This window comes from Corvus cornix, chromosome 2 (assembly GCF_000738735.6).
Source record: "Corvus cornix cornix isolate S_Up_H32 chromosome 2, ASM73873v5, whole genome shotgun sequence".
NCBI lineage: Eukaryota > Metazoa > Chordata > Aves > Passeriformes > Corvidae > Corvus > Corvus cornix.
The window spans coordinates 38,494,269-38,510,835 of NC_046333.1; the positions used below are offsets into that span (position 1 = coordinate 38,494,269).

Consider the following 16,567-nt stretch of genomic DNA (forward strand, 5'->3'; position numbering starts at 1 on the left):
CACCCTCGCCTTTGCCACAGAAACTGCCCTGATGGAAAGCAATGCACATGGCAACAAGAGAGCTGCTGAGTGAAGCAGCCATGAGGAATGCACCAAATACCTTTCTTGTTCCATGTGAGATATGGCTGAGGAGGCAATTTACTTTCCAGTTTCCTTTCAAGATGAAGTATGGCTTGCTCTACCATTGCTTAGGCTGTACTTATTCCACAAATAAAGATTTTCTGTCTTCCATGTGGCAACTTTTGCCCTGAAGTCACTCTTTAAAATAAACCTCAGAAACAGAGGGAATGTTCTTCTAGCAGGTGCACAGCTGAGAGCCTGGACAGCAGATACCCACCAGCATTATATATTCAGTCTTGGTGTGAGAAACACTTTCTCCTGTATTTCACCTCCTAGCACGTGGGTGGGCTGTGCTGCTGACAGGGCAGCAGAGCTGTCCTGTCTCTCTCGTTCCTTCCTTCCATTTGGTGAAGATGTGGAAGAGGCAGACTTTGCTGTAAAGCCTTTCTGCTCCCTCTGTGCTCAGCACAAGAGTCACAGCCTTGGGAAGCCTCTGCAGAAAGGTGCCACAAGAACACAGAGTCACCCAGCTCTTTTCTTTCTTTATTTTTTTATTGAAAGCTTCATCAAAGAAAACAGAAGTTTAAACCTAACATCCACTGATCTACAGAAAGCCCCAGGAGTGGGAAAATGGCAGCTATTAAGGATTGTGTTACAAATGGAAAACATAAAAAAAACCCCAAAACATAGCAGTACAGATCTTTCAGAGACATTCTGAGACATCAGCACACAGATGCCCATATAAATAAGATTCATAATTTAATGTATCACAGAGGTTCTGTATTCTACATTTTGGCTGCAGTGAAGTCTGTAAGGACTGTAAAGAACCTCTGACCCATTTTTGTGATGCATGTTTTCTTGATAGGAAGTTCATCTGCTTTCAAAGCTGCTTTGATTTTTCTTACAGATAGAATCTGTTCATTCTCCTTTAAAAAGGAAAACAATTAAAAATTCCTAAATGAATTCTGTACACTTCCTGGTTTTACATAAAATTGTTTTGCCTCAAAAAGATAGTAGAATTTTCTTCCACTCTGGAATACATCATATTTAATAATACTTCAGTTACATAAACATCATGTTCTCTTCTTTAGGTTGTATTTTTGGGCTTTTAAAAATATAACTGACGGTAAATTTCACCAAATTCATAAAATTATTATCCAAGAGAAAGACACTTAAAGGCAGAAAATTAATGTTGGGCAGATACTCTCTTAAGGACAACAGATCCAGATCTTGGAAGGTGCTTGCACCTTGCAGGCTTTGGACCTACAAGGAAAAATGAATTTGTGAACCTGTCAAAGGCTGACATTTTACACTTGATTACACATTTTTATTAAGGTGAAAGAACTCAGCTGTCACTGTTCGGGGAATTAACAGTTGAACTGAACAACTTCAATAAACACAAGAATTTTTTCTTATCATAGAAATCTGAACCAGTGCTGGGTTTCATTTCTTTTACAGCTTTACTCTCATAATTTTCTGTTCAATTTTAACAAAGAGTATGTTAATAAAGGGGAGAAGAAAGGGTCTCTTCTGCCTGCTTTGAGGCACAAAGGTGAATAAATCTCTGGGGTGCATACAGCGCTCTAGCCTATCTGGGTGACAGGAGCAATATAGAAAAAGTTGGTGCTCTTTTTGAGAGGAAAATAACTCTCCTTACACTGCATTTTTGCTGCTTGCTGAGATTCTAGAAATCTGTTCCACTGAAGGGGAGGAGAAGTCTGCTGCTCACTCAGCCCTCCTTCTGAGAAAGTGTGCGTGCATGACTGTGTGTATGCGTATTAGAAAAGAAAGGATTCCTCGTTACTAGAGTCAGTTGTCATTAAACAGAAAAGACTAATGCACCAAATGTCAGCAGTTTTGTTGTTTTATGTTTTGCATTTCCATCACACCGTGACTGTTTTCTTGGTTCATGTGGGCTATTGAGAAAGACCAGGAAAATCCCTTACCCTAGGGCACTTCTTTTATATCCGGACCAATTTCATGTTAAATAAAGTTTTGAAAGGAAATGTTGACCATGCGTGTATCAAACATTACTATCTTCAACTACCACATTTGGTCTCATCACTAAAAATGGATTGATTCATTACTTTAAGCACATTATCACTCTTTAGCATGACTCTTGCTATAGGTGGAGTTAAGTGAGTCTGCCTAAACCTGTTTTGCTCATGTCAGCCTCAGCATTAAAATGAAGTGGCATGAGGAGCACCATCAAGCTTAAAATCATGAAGCATGGCAATTTGTTAAACACTTAGGATCAATCTCAATCTTCAGTACCATAAACAACATAATATAGATCCAAATACTATGACATATTAAAAATAAACTTTATTACAATGCAGGCTTCCTCAAATTTGCTGAGTTTTGGTACACATACATACATAAATAATACCCTTCATTTGATTTTTACTCGAGTAAAAATCCATTCGAATGCTACAGCCCAATTGCCCATTGAAAGGTTAAGCCCTCACTTCTCTAATGACCAGCCTTTATCTTCCACGTTTGGGCATGCATCCATAGCAGAAGATGATACAATGTGATGCAACTGCTCTTTAATATGCCTCATTCTGCATTACGGTGTATTTCTTGACCAACACAACCAAGGCAGTCTCTTGGTATACAGAACTATACAAGTAAGCACAGGCTAAGGACATTTCAAGAGTCTCTTTCACTGGAAGGCAATAAGAGGACATTCACAATTTGAGGCCTGACTGTCACAGGTGAAAAGTGCTTACAAAACCAGCAGTAGAGCCAGATAGGAAGAAGAGTCCCTCTGCAATCTCAGCAGGAACAGTGAGATTTTTCAGCGCCCTGATCTACACTTGGGTCAGCACCTGCAAATATAATACTCTCTTCAGTTCCACTGTATCTTTTTCTTTTTTTTTTTTCCCCTTCAATGTTAAGTGACAAGCCCAGGTATTCAGAATTTTCTAGCCATAATTCATAGTTTTCTGACACCCCTTTTGTATTTATCTTTTAAGGTAAAAGCAAAATACCAAACCTGAACATCCAGATTTGATTATTTACAAGAATTCAGGTGTGATGGAAAGTACATACGCAGTTCAGTTTATGGATTTGATGTTACTTCTAGACCTCTGGGCCAGGCACCATTGCCTTAGACATCTAGAGTTGTTTCTGCAATCTTTCAGGAACTCTCGTGATATTTAAAGCTAAATTGGCAACACAGACAAAGATACTGACTTTACAAATTCAGGTGTTCAAAAAAAAAAAAAAAGGAAAACAGAAACTAAACAGAGCATAATAATAAACTTTCAAAAAATCGTATTAGCCAGAACAAACATAAAGAAAACCAGTTTAAGATTTCAGAGGCCACCAAGTGACAACACCCATGCAGTGTGTTGCTATTTCACTGTTCACTTTTATCTCTTTTTTAACTTTTAGAAATGAGTTACCACTTTCTGAGTATCTTGTAATTTCCAAATAAGCTTTTTTCTTACCTTATGATCTATGACTGTTTATACTCAAGGCTCACAGTGTTTACAATTCATAGATTTCAAGTACCAGTTCACTGGTTTTTTTTGGGATCAGTAAGATGATGAATTGTATTTAAGGGGTCCATTTTCTTTCCTCTTCTCCTTCCTCTACTTCTTTGCTTTGTTTCTTTCGATTTCAAACACTATTGAACATTATAGCATGAAAAAAAAGGGAACAATTCTAATACAGAATGCACTTGAAACACTTTAAAGTGACAGGCACTGTGATACTGTGTTGCCTGCCTGGCTTAATAAAAAACACTGAGATTGTTTAACTTTGCTGAAAAAAATAAGAAAAATGTTTCTGAATGTATAAATAAAGCAGCAGAGTTCTGAATAGAAACAAGAAGGTACCTCAGCATATTCATCAGCCACATGGTAGCTACCTTGTAGCCTCATTGTTGATAGTAAATGAGACTTTGTGTATGTCACATTAGAACTAACACAGAAACAAATGTCTTTATTTCATATTTAACTGACTTGTGCCTGGGGTTATCTCCATTTGTACAAATAATTCAGAGAGAGACAGAAAGAGAGTATGTGTAGAAAGGAAGAAAATAAGGCTAGATCGATTTTTTTCCCTCATAAGCCCTCTAAAGAAAGAGGGAACCTTAATCTAAGGACAAAATTCAAGTGCCCCTCTCAAAAAGCAACAAGGAATGAGACAGCACATGAAACAGAAAGAGAGGTTTGGGGTTTTTTTCTGAATTGAAAACATGCTGTGGATGATGTTGTTCTTTTACTTTGGCATCATCTGGTTTTCAGAAGTGTTGAATATCAACAACTACTCTGGAGAAAGCAGAAGCTTTATCACTTCTGAAAATCAGGCCCTCTTCCTACAGTGAAGCACTGTGTGAACTCCCATTTCTCTCTTTTCTATGTTGCATATCTAGCAGCATTTACTTGGGAAACCCCCTCCCCCCTCCCACTATGTTAAAAAATACGATCTTGTTTTATCGATTTAAAAAAATAATTGTGTTCTTTTCCCCAAAAAAGTCAGGTTAGGGAAACACAGACCTCTTTTTAGGATTGGGCAGCTGAATCAGATTGATCCAATACATATGTTTTAATTTCATTATTTTTAATGGATACCCTGTCTGTAATCCACCACAATAAATGTGATGAGCCTTCCCCTCTCTTCTGAATGGAGGAAAGTTTAAAAATGTTTGGTTTAATTTTCACACATAGATATGTGTGTATGTATGTATATACGGAAATGCTGCTTCACTTCTGCCTCCTTAAGGAAAAAAATCATCTTTTGACTTCCTTCTCACCTTTTTCATTTGTCTCTTTGGAAGAAGTAAGGGCCATAATCAAGATTTCTGTATGGAAAATAACTGTCATTCCTAAAACAGATTTTGGTAGATTAAATTTACGGTCTTTTTTTTTTTTTTTTTTTGCCTAATCATACTAATTAGTGATTGTCAGCCAACATATTAAGACAACAGAAATCATAGCAGAGAAGAATAATTTTTAACTTCCTGCCTGCATGACAATACTACATAATTTTCAAAATTTTTGCTTGTAAGGGAAAGCTAAAATGAGAACAAAGATCAAGTTTGCTTTCTCTTATATCTACCTGGCAACTCAAATGCAACACTGAGAAATAAATGCAGAATTAAGGTGGCTATGCATGCTGGACGATGACAAAGACTGAGGTGAAGAAATGAATTGGTATGTTGGAATTCAGAAGGAAGACTGTTGTTTCAGTAGAAATACCAAAGATCAGGTAATTAAAGAGAAAAACTCATCAAAATTAAAGCCCACCTGGACAGATTAGTTGGTAACCCAATCCCCTTGCTTTGGGATGTTCTCCAAAGCACACCATCGAAAACCAGGACAGCTTCTAATACCAACTATTCTGAAATTTCCACTATAAACATATGCCGTATGTAAAACACCAGTGGAAGATAGTTTAAACAAACAAGAAAGTAAGAACTGGTCCGGCCATGTAGGTCAAATAAAGATAAAAAAAGAAAAAAAACCTCTATCTTCTGGACTGCGTTAGGGTGTCACTTCATCTTTGGTATAAAATAGGCCATCCATAGGCTGCATTTGTTCACAACTAGGAAAGACTACAGAAATTGTCAACAATTTCTTCTATCTATTGCTTTTTTTGCACTTTTTTTGACCATAAGCTCCTATCTACTTAAGTTTTTTTTAATGCTCTTAAGCTAGGTTTTTGCAATGTGACAAGCAAAGCAGACTAAAAACTTCTTAAAGCTCATAAAAAAGACTGCAGATAAAAAGCACTAATGCTTCTGCTAGCGATCACGCTTCGTAAATAAAAAAATCTGCATTCTGCAAGAAAAAACCCCTGCATTCTCTATAATGCAGCAAGTTTTTTTCTCAATTCAATAACTTTACTGTAAAATGCTTTAGCCTTCTAGAATTTTTTTCTGTCAACACTTAAGACAAAGTTCATAAAAGTCCCAGCATTTTTCCAATCCTTTCAGTTGCCACAGTTCCTTTATCATCAACTTTTCTTCAAAAGAAGAAAATCATTTTCTTTTAAACTGTACAGTTTATTTTTTGTTCACCCCAAAAACTCAGTCTATTAAACTTCTGCACCAGCACCGGTGTGAGCAGTTTCAATTCATTCTCGGGTTTTCTAACAAGACGTTGACAGCTTGCCTTGAGAGCCTTTGACGTCCTTAAAATTAAGGCAATTAAGATTCAAGATAAACCTTACCTAAACATTTCTTTTAAAAAAAACCCAAAAAACAAAAACCAAAAAAACACTCTAGATTTAAAACAAGAAGAAAAAGAAAATGAGAGAAAAAAGAGTAGCTTAATTTTTGAGGAAGACAATTGGTTTTCATCACAACTTGCTCCCTCTTGACATCATCAGTTTTTCTGTTAAAAAAAAAAAAAAAAAAAAAAAAATCTAGCTACACCTCCAGGTAAATTCTGAATTCAAATGTTCATCCAGATGAAATGTCAACCCAGAATTTTTCCTCTGGGTTTTTCCTTTAGTTGAAAAAAAAAAATAGCAAAAATAAAATTGTCAGACTACATGACGGAACCATTTGCACAGCACATAAAAACACTGTTTTGTTTTCATTGGGAAAGGTAGAAAAAAAAAAGCATTCATTTGACGCCTGTGCAAACTGGAAGCCAACTTCTTGTTCAGTGAAGTTTCTCCATTCAAGGCAAAGATTTCAGACCGACATTCTTCAGTCCTGTTTATTGTCTGTAAAAACAATTGAATTAAAGTGGTCATTAAGTCAAAACAACTTTGGTATAGGCTCCTCTCCTTTTTTCCCACCCAATTCCCTTTAAAAGTTATCCAAGCTAAACTAACTCTGCAGCTGTTTAAATATGATACCACCACTAAGCTGAAAATAGTCAGGCAAAAATAGGGAACTCCTACTTTGGGGATGTTAACACATCCTAAGCAGATATGAATTTACTCTTTTAATGCTAAGCATTAATAGGCAGTCTAACTACACTGAAATGAGATGAATACATGGCTTAACGCTGTGTAAATCTTTCACAAGTAATTCAATAAGAGGGTGAACATTTTCATAATAATAAGTGCCACTATTTATTTTGGGTATTAATAACAAAATGAAGGATAAAATTACAATACAAGATATAACCAATTTGCTAAAGAGAACACATTTTCTGATGGCAAGAACAATTAGACTGTGGAGCAGTCTGCTTAATGAGCCAGTTAAGGCTAACTTAGCAGAAACCTTCAAGGCAATATTAATTAGAAAAATATATTTTTTATATCATATAGTGTCATATCTTTCTAAATTTAGCACAAAGAATAAGCAAAATTACCAACTTTTTTCTTACAGATGATACCTCTCATTTTGTCTTTTTGATATTTCATGTCAGTTAAAGATATGTCAAATCTAGCTTATCTTAACAAGACAGTATGAGATTATTATGAGAGACCCAGAACCTACATATAGATGCTATTCTGTGTCTAGGGCTATCCATAAGGGTCAACTGTTGCTTTTCCCACAGTCCTTAAAGCTTACATGGAAAAAATCATTTTCTGACCAAAGTTCAGCACAAGAAAATCCAGCACCTTTCCTTTTGCAAGCATTAAGCCATTTGCCTTGCCTAGTTTAAAACAAATTTTAAAATTAGGAGTTAAATTGTGAAGAATGTTGACGACCTAACATTTGCCACAGAACTTTTTGTCTGGGAGTATAAACATAGAGCTGCAGTTTTAAATATTAAATTTGCCAATGGACTTTTTCATTGCATGACGCCTGAAAATTAATGTTTTGAATGTTAAGAACAGATTTGTGTGGAATTCAACAATTAACTATTTTCTTCAGACTTTCTACTTTCAGAATTTCTTGTAGGAGTACTCAAGTTGGAAGCTCACGTCCTGAGATTTTACTGCCCCTCTGGGTCGAGTGGCTGCCACATGTATGAAAGTCCAATATCACCAAAGGGTCACAGCATTGAGTTTGCCTACAAAAGGCTCCAGAAGAACATAATTCTTTCCACATTTAAAATCAGATTTTATGTTGTCCAGCAGAATTTTGCTTGGAGGTAAGAGAGTATACTTTCTGGGGGCAAGGATATCCATTGAGCTCTGCTTCATAGTGTTCATGCTTTTATGTGCATAATTAAATATTTACAAGGAAAAAAGGGAGTAGCGTCTAAAATAATTAAGGTGATTTCCTCATAAAGTAGATTCCTCTGCTCAGAATCAAGGACTGTTTTTATCTACACAATAGGTAGCCAGGTTTTTGCCATGAAGTTACCATTTCTGAACTCTGTGGGTGGGATCCTCAAGTATAGCATTCAGCATATTAAATAAAAGAACACAAATGCTGATTAAAAAGTGGAACTAAGAATTGAAGTTTCATGGTTTATTTTTACTTACAAAGAGAGTACAGAGTCCTTATACCACCCAGTTCATTCTTAGCACATTGCCTCTCCTTTGTTGCCTGCAATTTCATGATAGTTGCAAAGAAAATAAATGTAAGGGAATATACCGTTATAACTTTTCTCCTGACTGATCAGCTCCCATGAAATAACTTTATATAGTCTGCCTGTTCCTTTGCCTATATCTGACAAAATCACTGTCCAGTCGTGGTAATTACTTTCTTGTATTTCTCATTGACAATCACTATTGTATATCAGGCATGATGTTTGTTATTAATAAATGTGCCCTTTGAAAAGCAGAGTAATAAAATTATATTTTAATTATAAAACAACTTCACTTGTTTTTATATTAAAGGTTACTGGAATATTTTGTCAGAAGTTAATTTTTAAAGACAGAGGTTGTGCATAGTTTGGTTTGTTTCTACAGCTTCCCACACTGCATTTCTGCCTGCAACTGGCAGATATAAATAGAGGGCCCATTTCAGATAAAAAATATACTGAAATAAGCATAATAAAAAAATCTGTAGTGGATCTGCCTGTCTGATTAAAAAAGAAAGAAACTCCTCCAAATATAAATGCTGGTGCCATTACAAGTATATCCATCACTGCAAAAAAGGCTGTAGCTGACAAGGAAAGATGAGGCATCCCATTCTCAGGGAATTCACCAGATAGGCAAGAAACACAGCACCCATTTCAATAAAGAATTGCAATGTAGTTTCCTCCTAGGCTGGAAAAATGCCAGAATCTGCAGCTCACAGCTATCTTATGAGGGCTTCTAGACCTAAGCCTTTATGAGGAATTCTAAATCTAAGTCCTTTTGCTTTGAGATGTAAGAGAAAGGCAACTGAGACACAGGAATGGTCATATCCAAACACTACGGAACACACCAAGCCAACAGGATGGTACAGACGTATTTCTCTCTTTGCCTTTTATATTCTGTAAGTATTTTGGAATAAGTATTTTATAGGTGCTAGAGAGACTGGCAGCTAGAAAGGATGAGCACACATAGTCTGTGTCTCCAATTGCGTAGCTCGTGGTTGACTGTTTTTGTAATATGTTCATACCGACAGATATAGGCATGACAAAAGAAATAGTGAGGTCTTCTGTCTCATGGTGGTCAAAACCACATAAATCTGAAACAATTTGATACTCACATGGTAGACAAACAAATACATTTTCCAGAGGTCAAAAATGAAGTAAAGCAATTGACAAATTGGCATAATTCTAATCTTTCCTATACCAGCTCATATCTGATGCCTCTGTAAGTAGAGAGTCATGATGCATTGACTGACATATCTATTGTATTTCTTGTCTGACTATTTCTCAACCTTCTTCCCCAAGATAAAATGTGTAATTCTCTTTTTACAGTGATGATGGTGTTCAATATACATGTATTAATGAAGGACTGGATTTGTGCTCCTTCCTAGAATCTGTCCAACATTTATCAGTTCCAGTGAGTACCCTGTCACTAAGTAACTTTCCCTTTGTGAAGAGTTTTATTGTAGCAGAGAGAAGAGCTGTGTTTGAAGAGATTATTCTGAAGATGAAGGGACTCTTTAGGAGTTCTAAATACAGCTGTCAGTTTATAAATTTTGAACTTTCCAAGGTATTCCATGGGAAGTAAACAAAGGGAGCAGAAGAATGGAGACAGATCAAGCAGCGCTTCTACCCACCTCTTTCTTATCCCTTCTTCTTCCATTTCCAGGTCCTGCCTATTCTGTGTCTGCATGGCACAGTTTTGCACAATCACAAATACAAACCTGGGGTGATTTTTACTGCTTCATTAACTACAGTTTCAGGAAGAAATCTTTACATGTGCCAATGTGTCCTGTGCCAGTATTTTCACCACTGCAAAATTTAAGCCCTTTTTAACCTCTGATGCCAGATGCAGCTTTAGCCCAGCATGACGATTGTTAATGCAGTTGTTGAGATCCTTCTGAGTCCAGAAAAGCAGCAGACAGTTAGAGAGCATATCATTGTGGGCAGGAGCCCAAGGACATTTTGCCAAGTTGAGGCCATCAGCCAAAACCTTTTTACACTGCGATATATCTAGAATTCATCTGAACTTAACAAAGCTATTCTGAATTTAAATTGCGGAAAGAAGGAGTCAAATTTGGCCTGCTATTATCAAGAAGCAAACTTCTGACTCCAAAGCCTATGCCGACTTACTTAGACTGTTGGTAAGAATATGCAGGCGCATGTTCACTGGATGTTTCCACTGTCATCTGTTGCTGTTGACCACTGGCTTCCTGTGATGAAGATGCTACTGTCTGTGGAGAAGTATCAGCAACAACACCCTAGGGAATCAAATGAGAACATGAAAAACTTACTGATTTTGCTCACGGCAGTGAATCACGTAAAGGAGCTCAGCACCAGCTCACCATTCACGCATTTCTCTAGAGATCAAGAGAGTTTGAGGTAGCAGAACCACATGCTAACAACAACAAACTCCATCAGTTTTAGAAAGCTAATTTGGCAACAAGAAGCTGTCTCAGCCTACCAGTAGTAGTTTGCTCTCACAGGCTGCAGTGAAAAACACCTTCCCCTTTGAGGGCAGTTCCTGCCCATTCAAAGCTAGAGGTAAATCTTCTGATTTTGGTGGATTCTGGGTTTTACTTCTTGGCTTTTTCACGACATACGTATGGCTCTTCTAATTTTTTGCTGACCTACTCCAACTTCACAGTGAGTTCACATTTATTTTGTTTGATTTAAAATGCAATAAAGGCAGAATCTAGGCTCACTGCTCTCCACTTTACTACATATCCGACAGAATTTTAGTCACCTTAGAAAAATGCTGCCTGCTTCTACGCACTGTTTCTATGCGCGTTCCTTTCAAAAATAAATTTGCTTTACACTAAAGACTTTAATCTGTTAAGTCAAAGCTCCAATGAAGTTTTATTTATATGTTTGCAAAAAGTAGATAAGTAAACACACAAAAGATTATATTCATTAATTTAACATTATGCACAATTTCTTATCCTATTTAGACAGTCTGAATATTACTTGGTTTAAGTTTTCAGTATGCTTTCAAAGCAAGCCACATTTTCTTTCCTCTACTCTCATGCTTGGTATGTTGGTCACATGAATAGCAAGCCTCTTCAGGGAACATGCTTTATTACTCTATTGCACACAACAGAGCCAGAAGAGGGAGCACAAAGCACTTGATTTGTTTTTATTTGAGTCCCATGTAAACAACAGGTAGCTTATTTTAAAGCATCTGTTAAAATATCAGTTTCATTTTTCAGAAATTCTTCGTATCTATTGCTTAGCAGACTGCCAGCATTATCTTTTTCTGTCTACTTCCTTGTCTTTATCCTTCTGCTTTTGTTCATCTCATCTTGAGATTGTAAGCTCTCTGGGGCAGAGACTGTATGTTTTTGGTCTCTGCTTGTGGAGCATCCAGCATGGTAGGGTCCTGGTTCATGATGCTACATGAATACAGATAAACATTAACAATAATCATCATCACAGGATAAGAGAAAAACAGGCTATAGATTCAGATAATGTTTTGATTATTATAGTAGATAATTATGACATCAAGTTACTTTAGAAGGCATGAATATACTAGCGAGTGATGGGGAGAAGGGCTCGACAAGTAATTTAAATTAACCTTAATTCTCATTTGGACAGGTCAGCATGGTGTGCAGCCAATGCCGTTGTATGAACCAGTATCTATCCCAACCAGTCTCTGTCCCACCATCTCCTTTTAATTCAGATTTTTATCTACCTGATTTTGACTTAAGAATGGCAATTGAAAAGAGGCACCCACAGTACATTTGCAAACAAATGAAGTTTAGGGCAAAAATTATACCGAGGCAAAAAGGACTGAAACACAACCAGCTCAGTATGACATAACAGTAGTAGCCTTTCCTGTGGGACCTTATCTGGCAATAATTGCAAAGAACTAGGAGAAAACAGGATAAGCCCACTTGACTGCTGGTGAAGCCATGCCAGCAGTAGCACTAACTCACATCCTCAAAGCACAGAGTAGTAATAGCACAAAATCCAAAGTCCACACAGATGAAGACAGAAGTACAGAGACCCTGGCACTCCTTGCCTTACCCCAGAGCAGGGCAGAAGTTGTTAATACAAGAGGGTAGTGCCAAAGAGAAACACACAGGGAAGAGGATGCCAAGGCTCCCTCCTCTCGCTGTGCTCAGTTGCCCTTATGAAGCTTCACAGAAGTGGAGGCCAAGCTGACGCTCTCCCAGCAGCTTGTGGTCTACAGGGTTGAGTAAATACTTACTCATTAGACTGTCATCAGCATGACTCAGCCCCAAGGAGGGAGGGAGCGAATCCTTCCTCAAGGATGAAAAGCACTCAGTCAGTGCAGCATCCTCCACGTCTGTATATACAAGAGGAAGGTTTCCATTGCTCAATCACTTTTTCTGGTGGCTAAATGTTTCAGCAATTACCTATGCTTGCTAAGGACCGCATCAAACCCTCTTGCAATCTTCTCTTCTTGAAATCTCTTTTGGTTTCGTGGTCTGCCTGCTGGGTTTGTTTTCCTGTCTCTTCCCATCTCCCTCCCAAGTACATGGGGAAAAAATAGTCATAATCACTGATGTTTTATTCCATGACCTGCTGTACAACAAAACAAATGCAAAACAAGAGCCCTTGCAAATAATTAAAAAAAAAATAAAAGAGGGGTTAGAAAAAAGAAGGAAAAGGAAAGAAAGAAAACAAAAAGAGAAAGAAATGTGCAGTCCTAATTAAAAAAGCTGGAAGCTTCCAGCCACCTCTCCATAAAGAACCTTTAGGCCCCTTTCAAACAACAGGTGCAAGAAGGCATAATAGATAAGAGTTCTGCTCCCCCTTCACTCTACTTTCATGAATAGAGATAAACTTACTTCAATAGGGACAGCTGTTGGAGGCACAGGAGTGTACTGGGGAATGTAGGTCCCTTGCATAGGTGCAGCAGCAGTCATGTACTAGAACAAATCAAAAGCAAATGAACAGAAGAAAACCACAATTAAGATGCATAAAACCATGTTAGAAGCATGACACTATTTCAATTTCCCATTCAGAGTTTTTTAGTTAGTGTATAGCATATTATTTCTTTTAATTAGGAACTTTAGGTAATGGTACAATTTACCCAGCTATAAAGGTAATATCTGAATATAGGCAATAGTAAACATTTCTCTGATAGAAGCAGATTGTTCTAAAATTGAGAGACTCCTATTTGTACTTACAAAAATCTCAGTGGAGTCACGAGAGCAGCATATATATATACACACACATATATATGTAGTGGTTACAGATACAAAGCAGTCTAAACAATCTTTTGGAGTCTCATTGACCTTATCTAATGACACCTACAAAATAGGAAGCATAAAATTTGAGAGGTTTATTCCAATCTATATTTAACCCCATCAACAACAGCAGCTGAGTTTACAGGGACACAAAGCTGCAGAGAGGTGCAATCTAAGACAGGAGAAATAAAGGAAGAGGAAGATCCATCTGGAGTTTCTCCTTTTGTACACAGATACCTTAGCTAAATTCTGATGTCTTATTCTTACTATCCAGGGATCTTTCCTATGCATTTTGAAGCTTGGGCAAATTACTATTATAGCATCAATTTGTATTAGCTTCTCTGAAATACTGTCTCTCCCAAGTACTACAAGACAATCTTTTTTAAAATTCACGTGTGCATGTGAGTTTTGTCATTGTTATGGCACTGACCTCTTTATACACAGCACTTCTCAAAAAGCTCTTGAACTGAATGCAACAGTCATTGTTCAAATTTTCAAATAAAATATCAATATTAAGTTCTTAGATCTATATGTACTTTTCTTTCTACAATCCAGTCCTAACTACATGTCTTCACTGACAAGAATCTCAGAATGTGCCTGATCCCCCATCTGACTGTATGACACTTCCACTACATGTTATCTTCAAAGACACACCAAAGATCTGAATCAGCCCACAATGTATTTGATGAATTTTAAAATGAGTTAAATATATCTCTGCTTCCTGGCAGAGCTAGGAAGTGCTTGCAAGATTTTATTCCGCTGTTTACAGTAAAATTTACATTTAAAGCACTCTCCCACCTCAATTCTAAACTAACTGGATGGTTTGATATGCCTGTCACAAACATGCATTATGAAATTGCAAAGTGGGGTGCAGACTGCAGTAATGCTGGAGAAACGCCTAAGGGAATGACAACAGCATATGTAAGAATCTCACAGCTAAATTCTGAAGTATTCTTTCACGTAGAAGAAAATAAAAAGTATTTAAGTAAATTGTTTTCTATTAAAAAAAATAAGTGAGGATCATATGTGATATAGAATGCATACTTGCAATATGAGCAGCATATGGTGTTGGGAACCATCACAATATTTTTACCCAAATTCACAGTATTTTGCTTAACTTGAGCAAAGAGACAGGAGTGCCCCCAGTGTCTGTGTGCCTGTATCAGGCCATGTTTTTCTGCAGCTCTTTTTCCTTGTTCTTCAGGAAGAGAATTGAATTCAATAGTGTTTTTTATGAAGGCTAACCCACCAAAAGCATTAGGCCAACTCTCCCTATTGTCCTCAGTACAGCTGGGCTGTTCTCCTGCCTCACAGATTAAGAGCTAATGAGAATGTTACAGCAGGGTGTTCCAGAGCCACTTCTGCTCCATTCATTCTGCCTTGTAATGCTGCCTTCACATGTTGGGAAGACATCTGTTGTGTAGCATTGTTCTAAATGTGTCAATATTTAACATTTACCTGAAGCACGCTTTCTTAGACTTCTGCAACGACCTGCAAAGGTGCTAAACATCTAAGCAGTCTAGCATCACTTGTACAAATATATATAGAGTTTATTTGAAAGTGTTAATTTAAATAATAAAGTGGTCTCATTCAACTTGAACATCTTCTGATTTCTTCCTTAAACCTGGCAGAAGATCAACACTCAGACTCTTATGCAGTTGTCTGCCATTCCCTTACCTTACACACAAACCCAGGCGACTTAATACATAAATATCAAATTATTCAATTGCCTTTTAATTCATACCACTCCATTTTTGCAAAATCCTTTGGCATTGTGTTCTGTAGCACAACAATGGAAACTGTCTGGGAATTAATTGATGTCTTCGCTGACTCTAAAAGCGCTGCTCTCAGTATTTGTGCAGTTTCTTACTCTATTATTTTTTATCTCTTGAGGCAGATCCTGATCTTACTTTCCAGACTACTTCATGTTGCTTCTTTCACAGCCAGAGAATCTCTAGGGAAAACTGTACTGTTGACTTGAATGTCACTGGTGGCCCTGGCCAAAGCCTGCTTGCCCTTGTCTTTTCAGACACTCACACCTCCCCACACTCTCCTGGTTTAGTTTTTTTTGCAGGAGTTTTAACTGAGTTCAGCCAAACAGCAATGATTTAAAGCACTGGAGACCAAAGCTACCCAGTTACTTGCCAGACTCCCTGAAGAACTGTAGGAGAGTGACTTCTCTCCTGAATATAACATTCTGCTTGTCTAAATGTCTTCTCTAGTGGTGGTTCAATTTTTTTGATAAATCCTTTTGGGTTCTACAATTAAAAAGACGAATGTTGTGAGCCAAATTAGTCCCACCAATGGCACAAATGAAGTCATAGTACTTGTGGCAAAGAATTTGATCCTAGGAGAATTTAGCCAAGGCTCAGTGGTACAGACTACTGGTGCTTAACTGGTCCAGTTGGTCCTGGACCACACAGCAGCAGTGGTCTGTATCACAGGTACACATATTTTGCCCTCCAGTGAAATGTCCAAACATATTTAATGTCTTCCTCTTTATGAATGTAAAGAGACCCTCGCCATTTCAGGCAGGAGTTATTCGGTCGACAATTAAACATGTTACTGGGGCTTGGAACTGATTCTCCATCTCCAGGGTCTCACTAAAGGTTTCATTGAAGCTTCTGTAAAAATCTTTACCAACCTATAAAGGACAACTCCAGCTTAGTTCTCAGAGATACATAATTGGTGTCTAGTATCTGAAGTCCCCTCACATGCAGCACAGGGAGTCCCAGCTGAGACCACATGAATTCGGGAGTGTCTGCCCTGCTGGATCAGTTTCTACCATGGGAAGCCAAGTGCTGAGAAGCTGTTTTAGCTTAGTTTGTTTACTAATAGTGTAATGAAAATGGAGACAGATTAATTTTTATTATAATTGACACTAGCTCAAGCAAGTTCACATGTATT

General features: G+C 37.4%; 1 protein-coding gene across 6 annotated transcripts in view; it reads right to left on the reverse strand.

Annotated features, from left to right (window-relative positions):
* Positions 1-591: 591 nt before the first annotated feature.
* Positions 592-16,567, reverse strand: part of RBMS3 (RNA binding motif single stranded interacting protein 3) — a 709,829-nt gene continuing 693,853 nt past the window's right edge. For 3 of the 6 annotated variants that reach the window (XM_039548876.1, XM_039548877.1, XM_010398913.4), the window contains 3 exons: positions 13,259-13,339; positions 10,578-10,705; positions 592-6,744 (listed from right to left, as the gene is read on the reverse strand). In XM_039548876.1, the coding sequence (XP_039404810.1) occupies positions 6,738-6,744; positions 10,578-10,705; positions 13,259-13,339 (216 nt within the window). In that variant the 3' untranslated portion in view covers positions 592-6,737. Of the gene's footprint in view, positions 6,745-10,573; positions 10,706-13,258; positions 13,340-16,567 lie in introns of those variants that run through there. The other 3 variants (XM_039548879.1, XM_010398915.2, XM_010398911.2) reach the window with 1 other exon arrangement.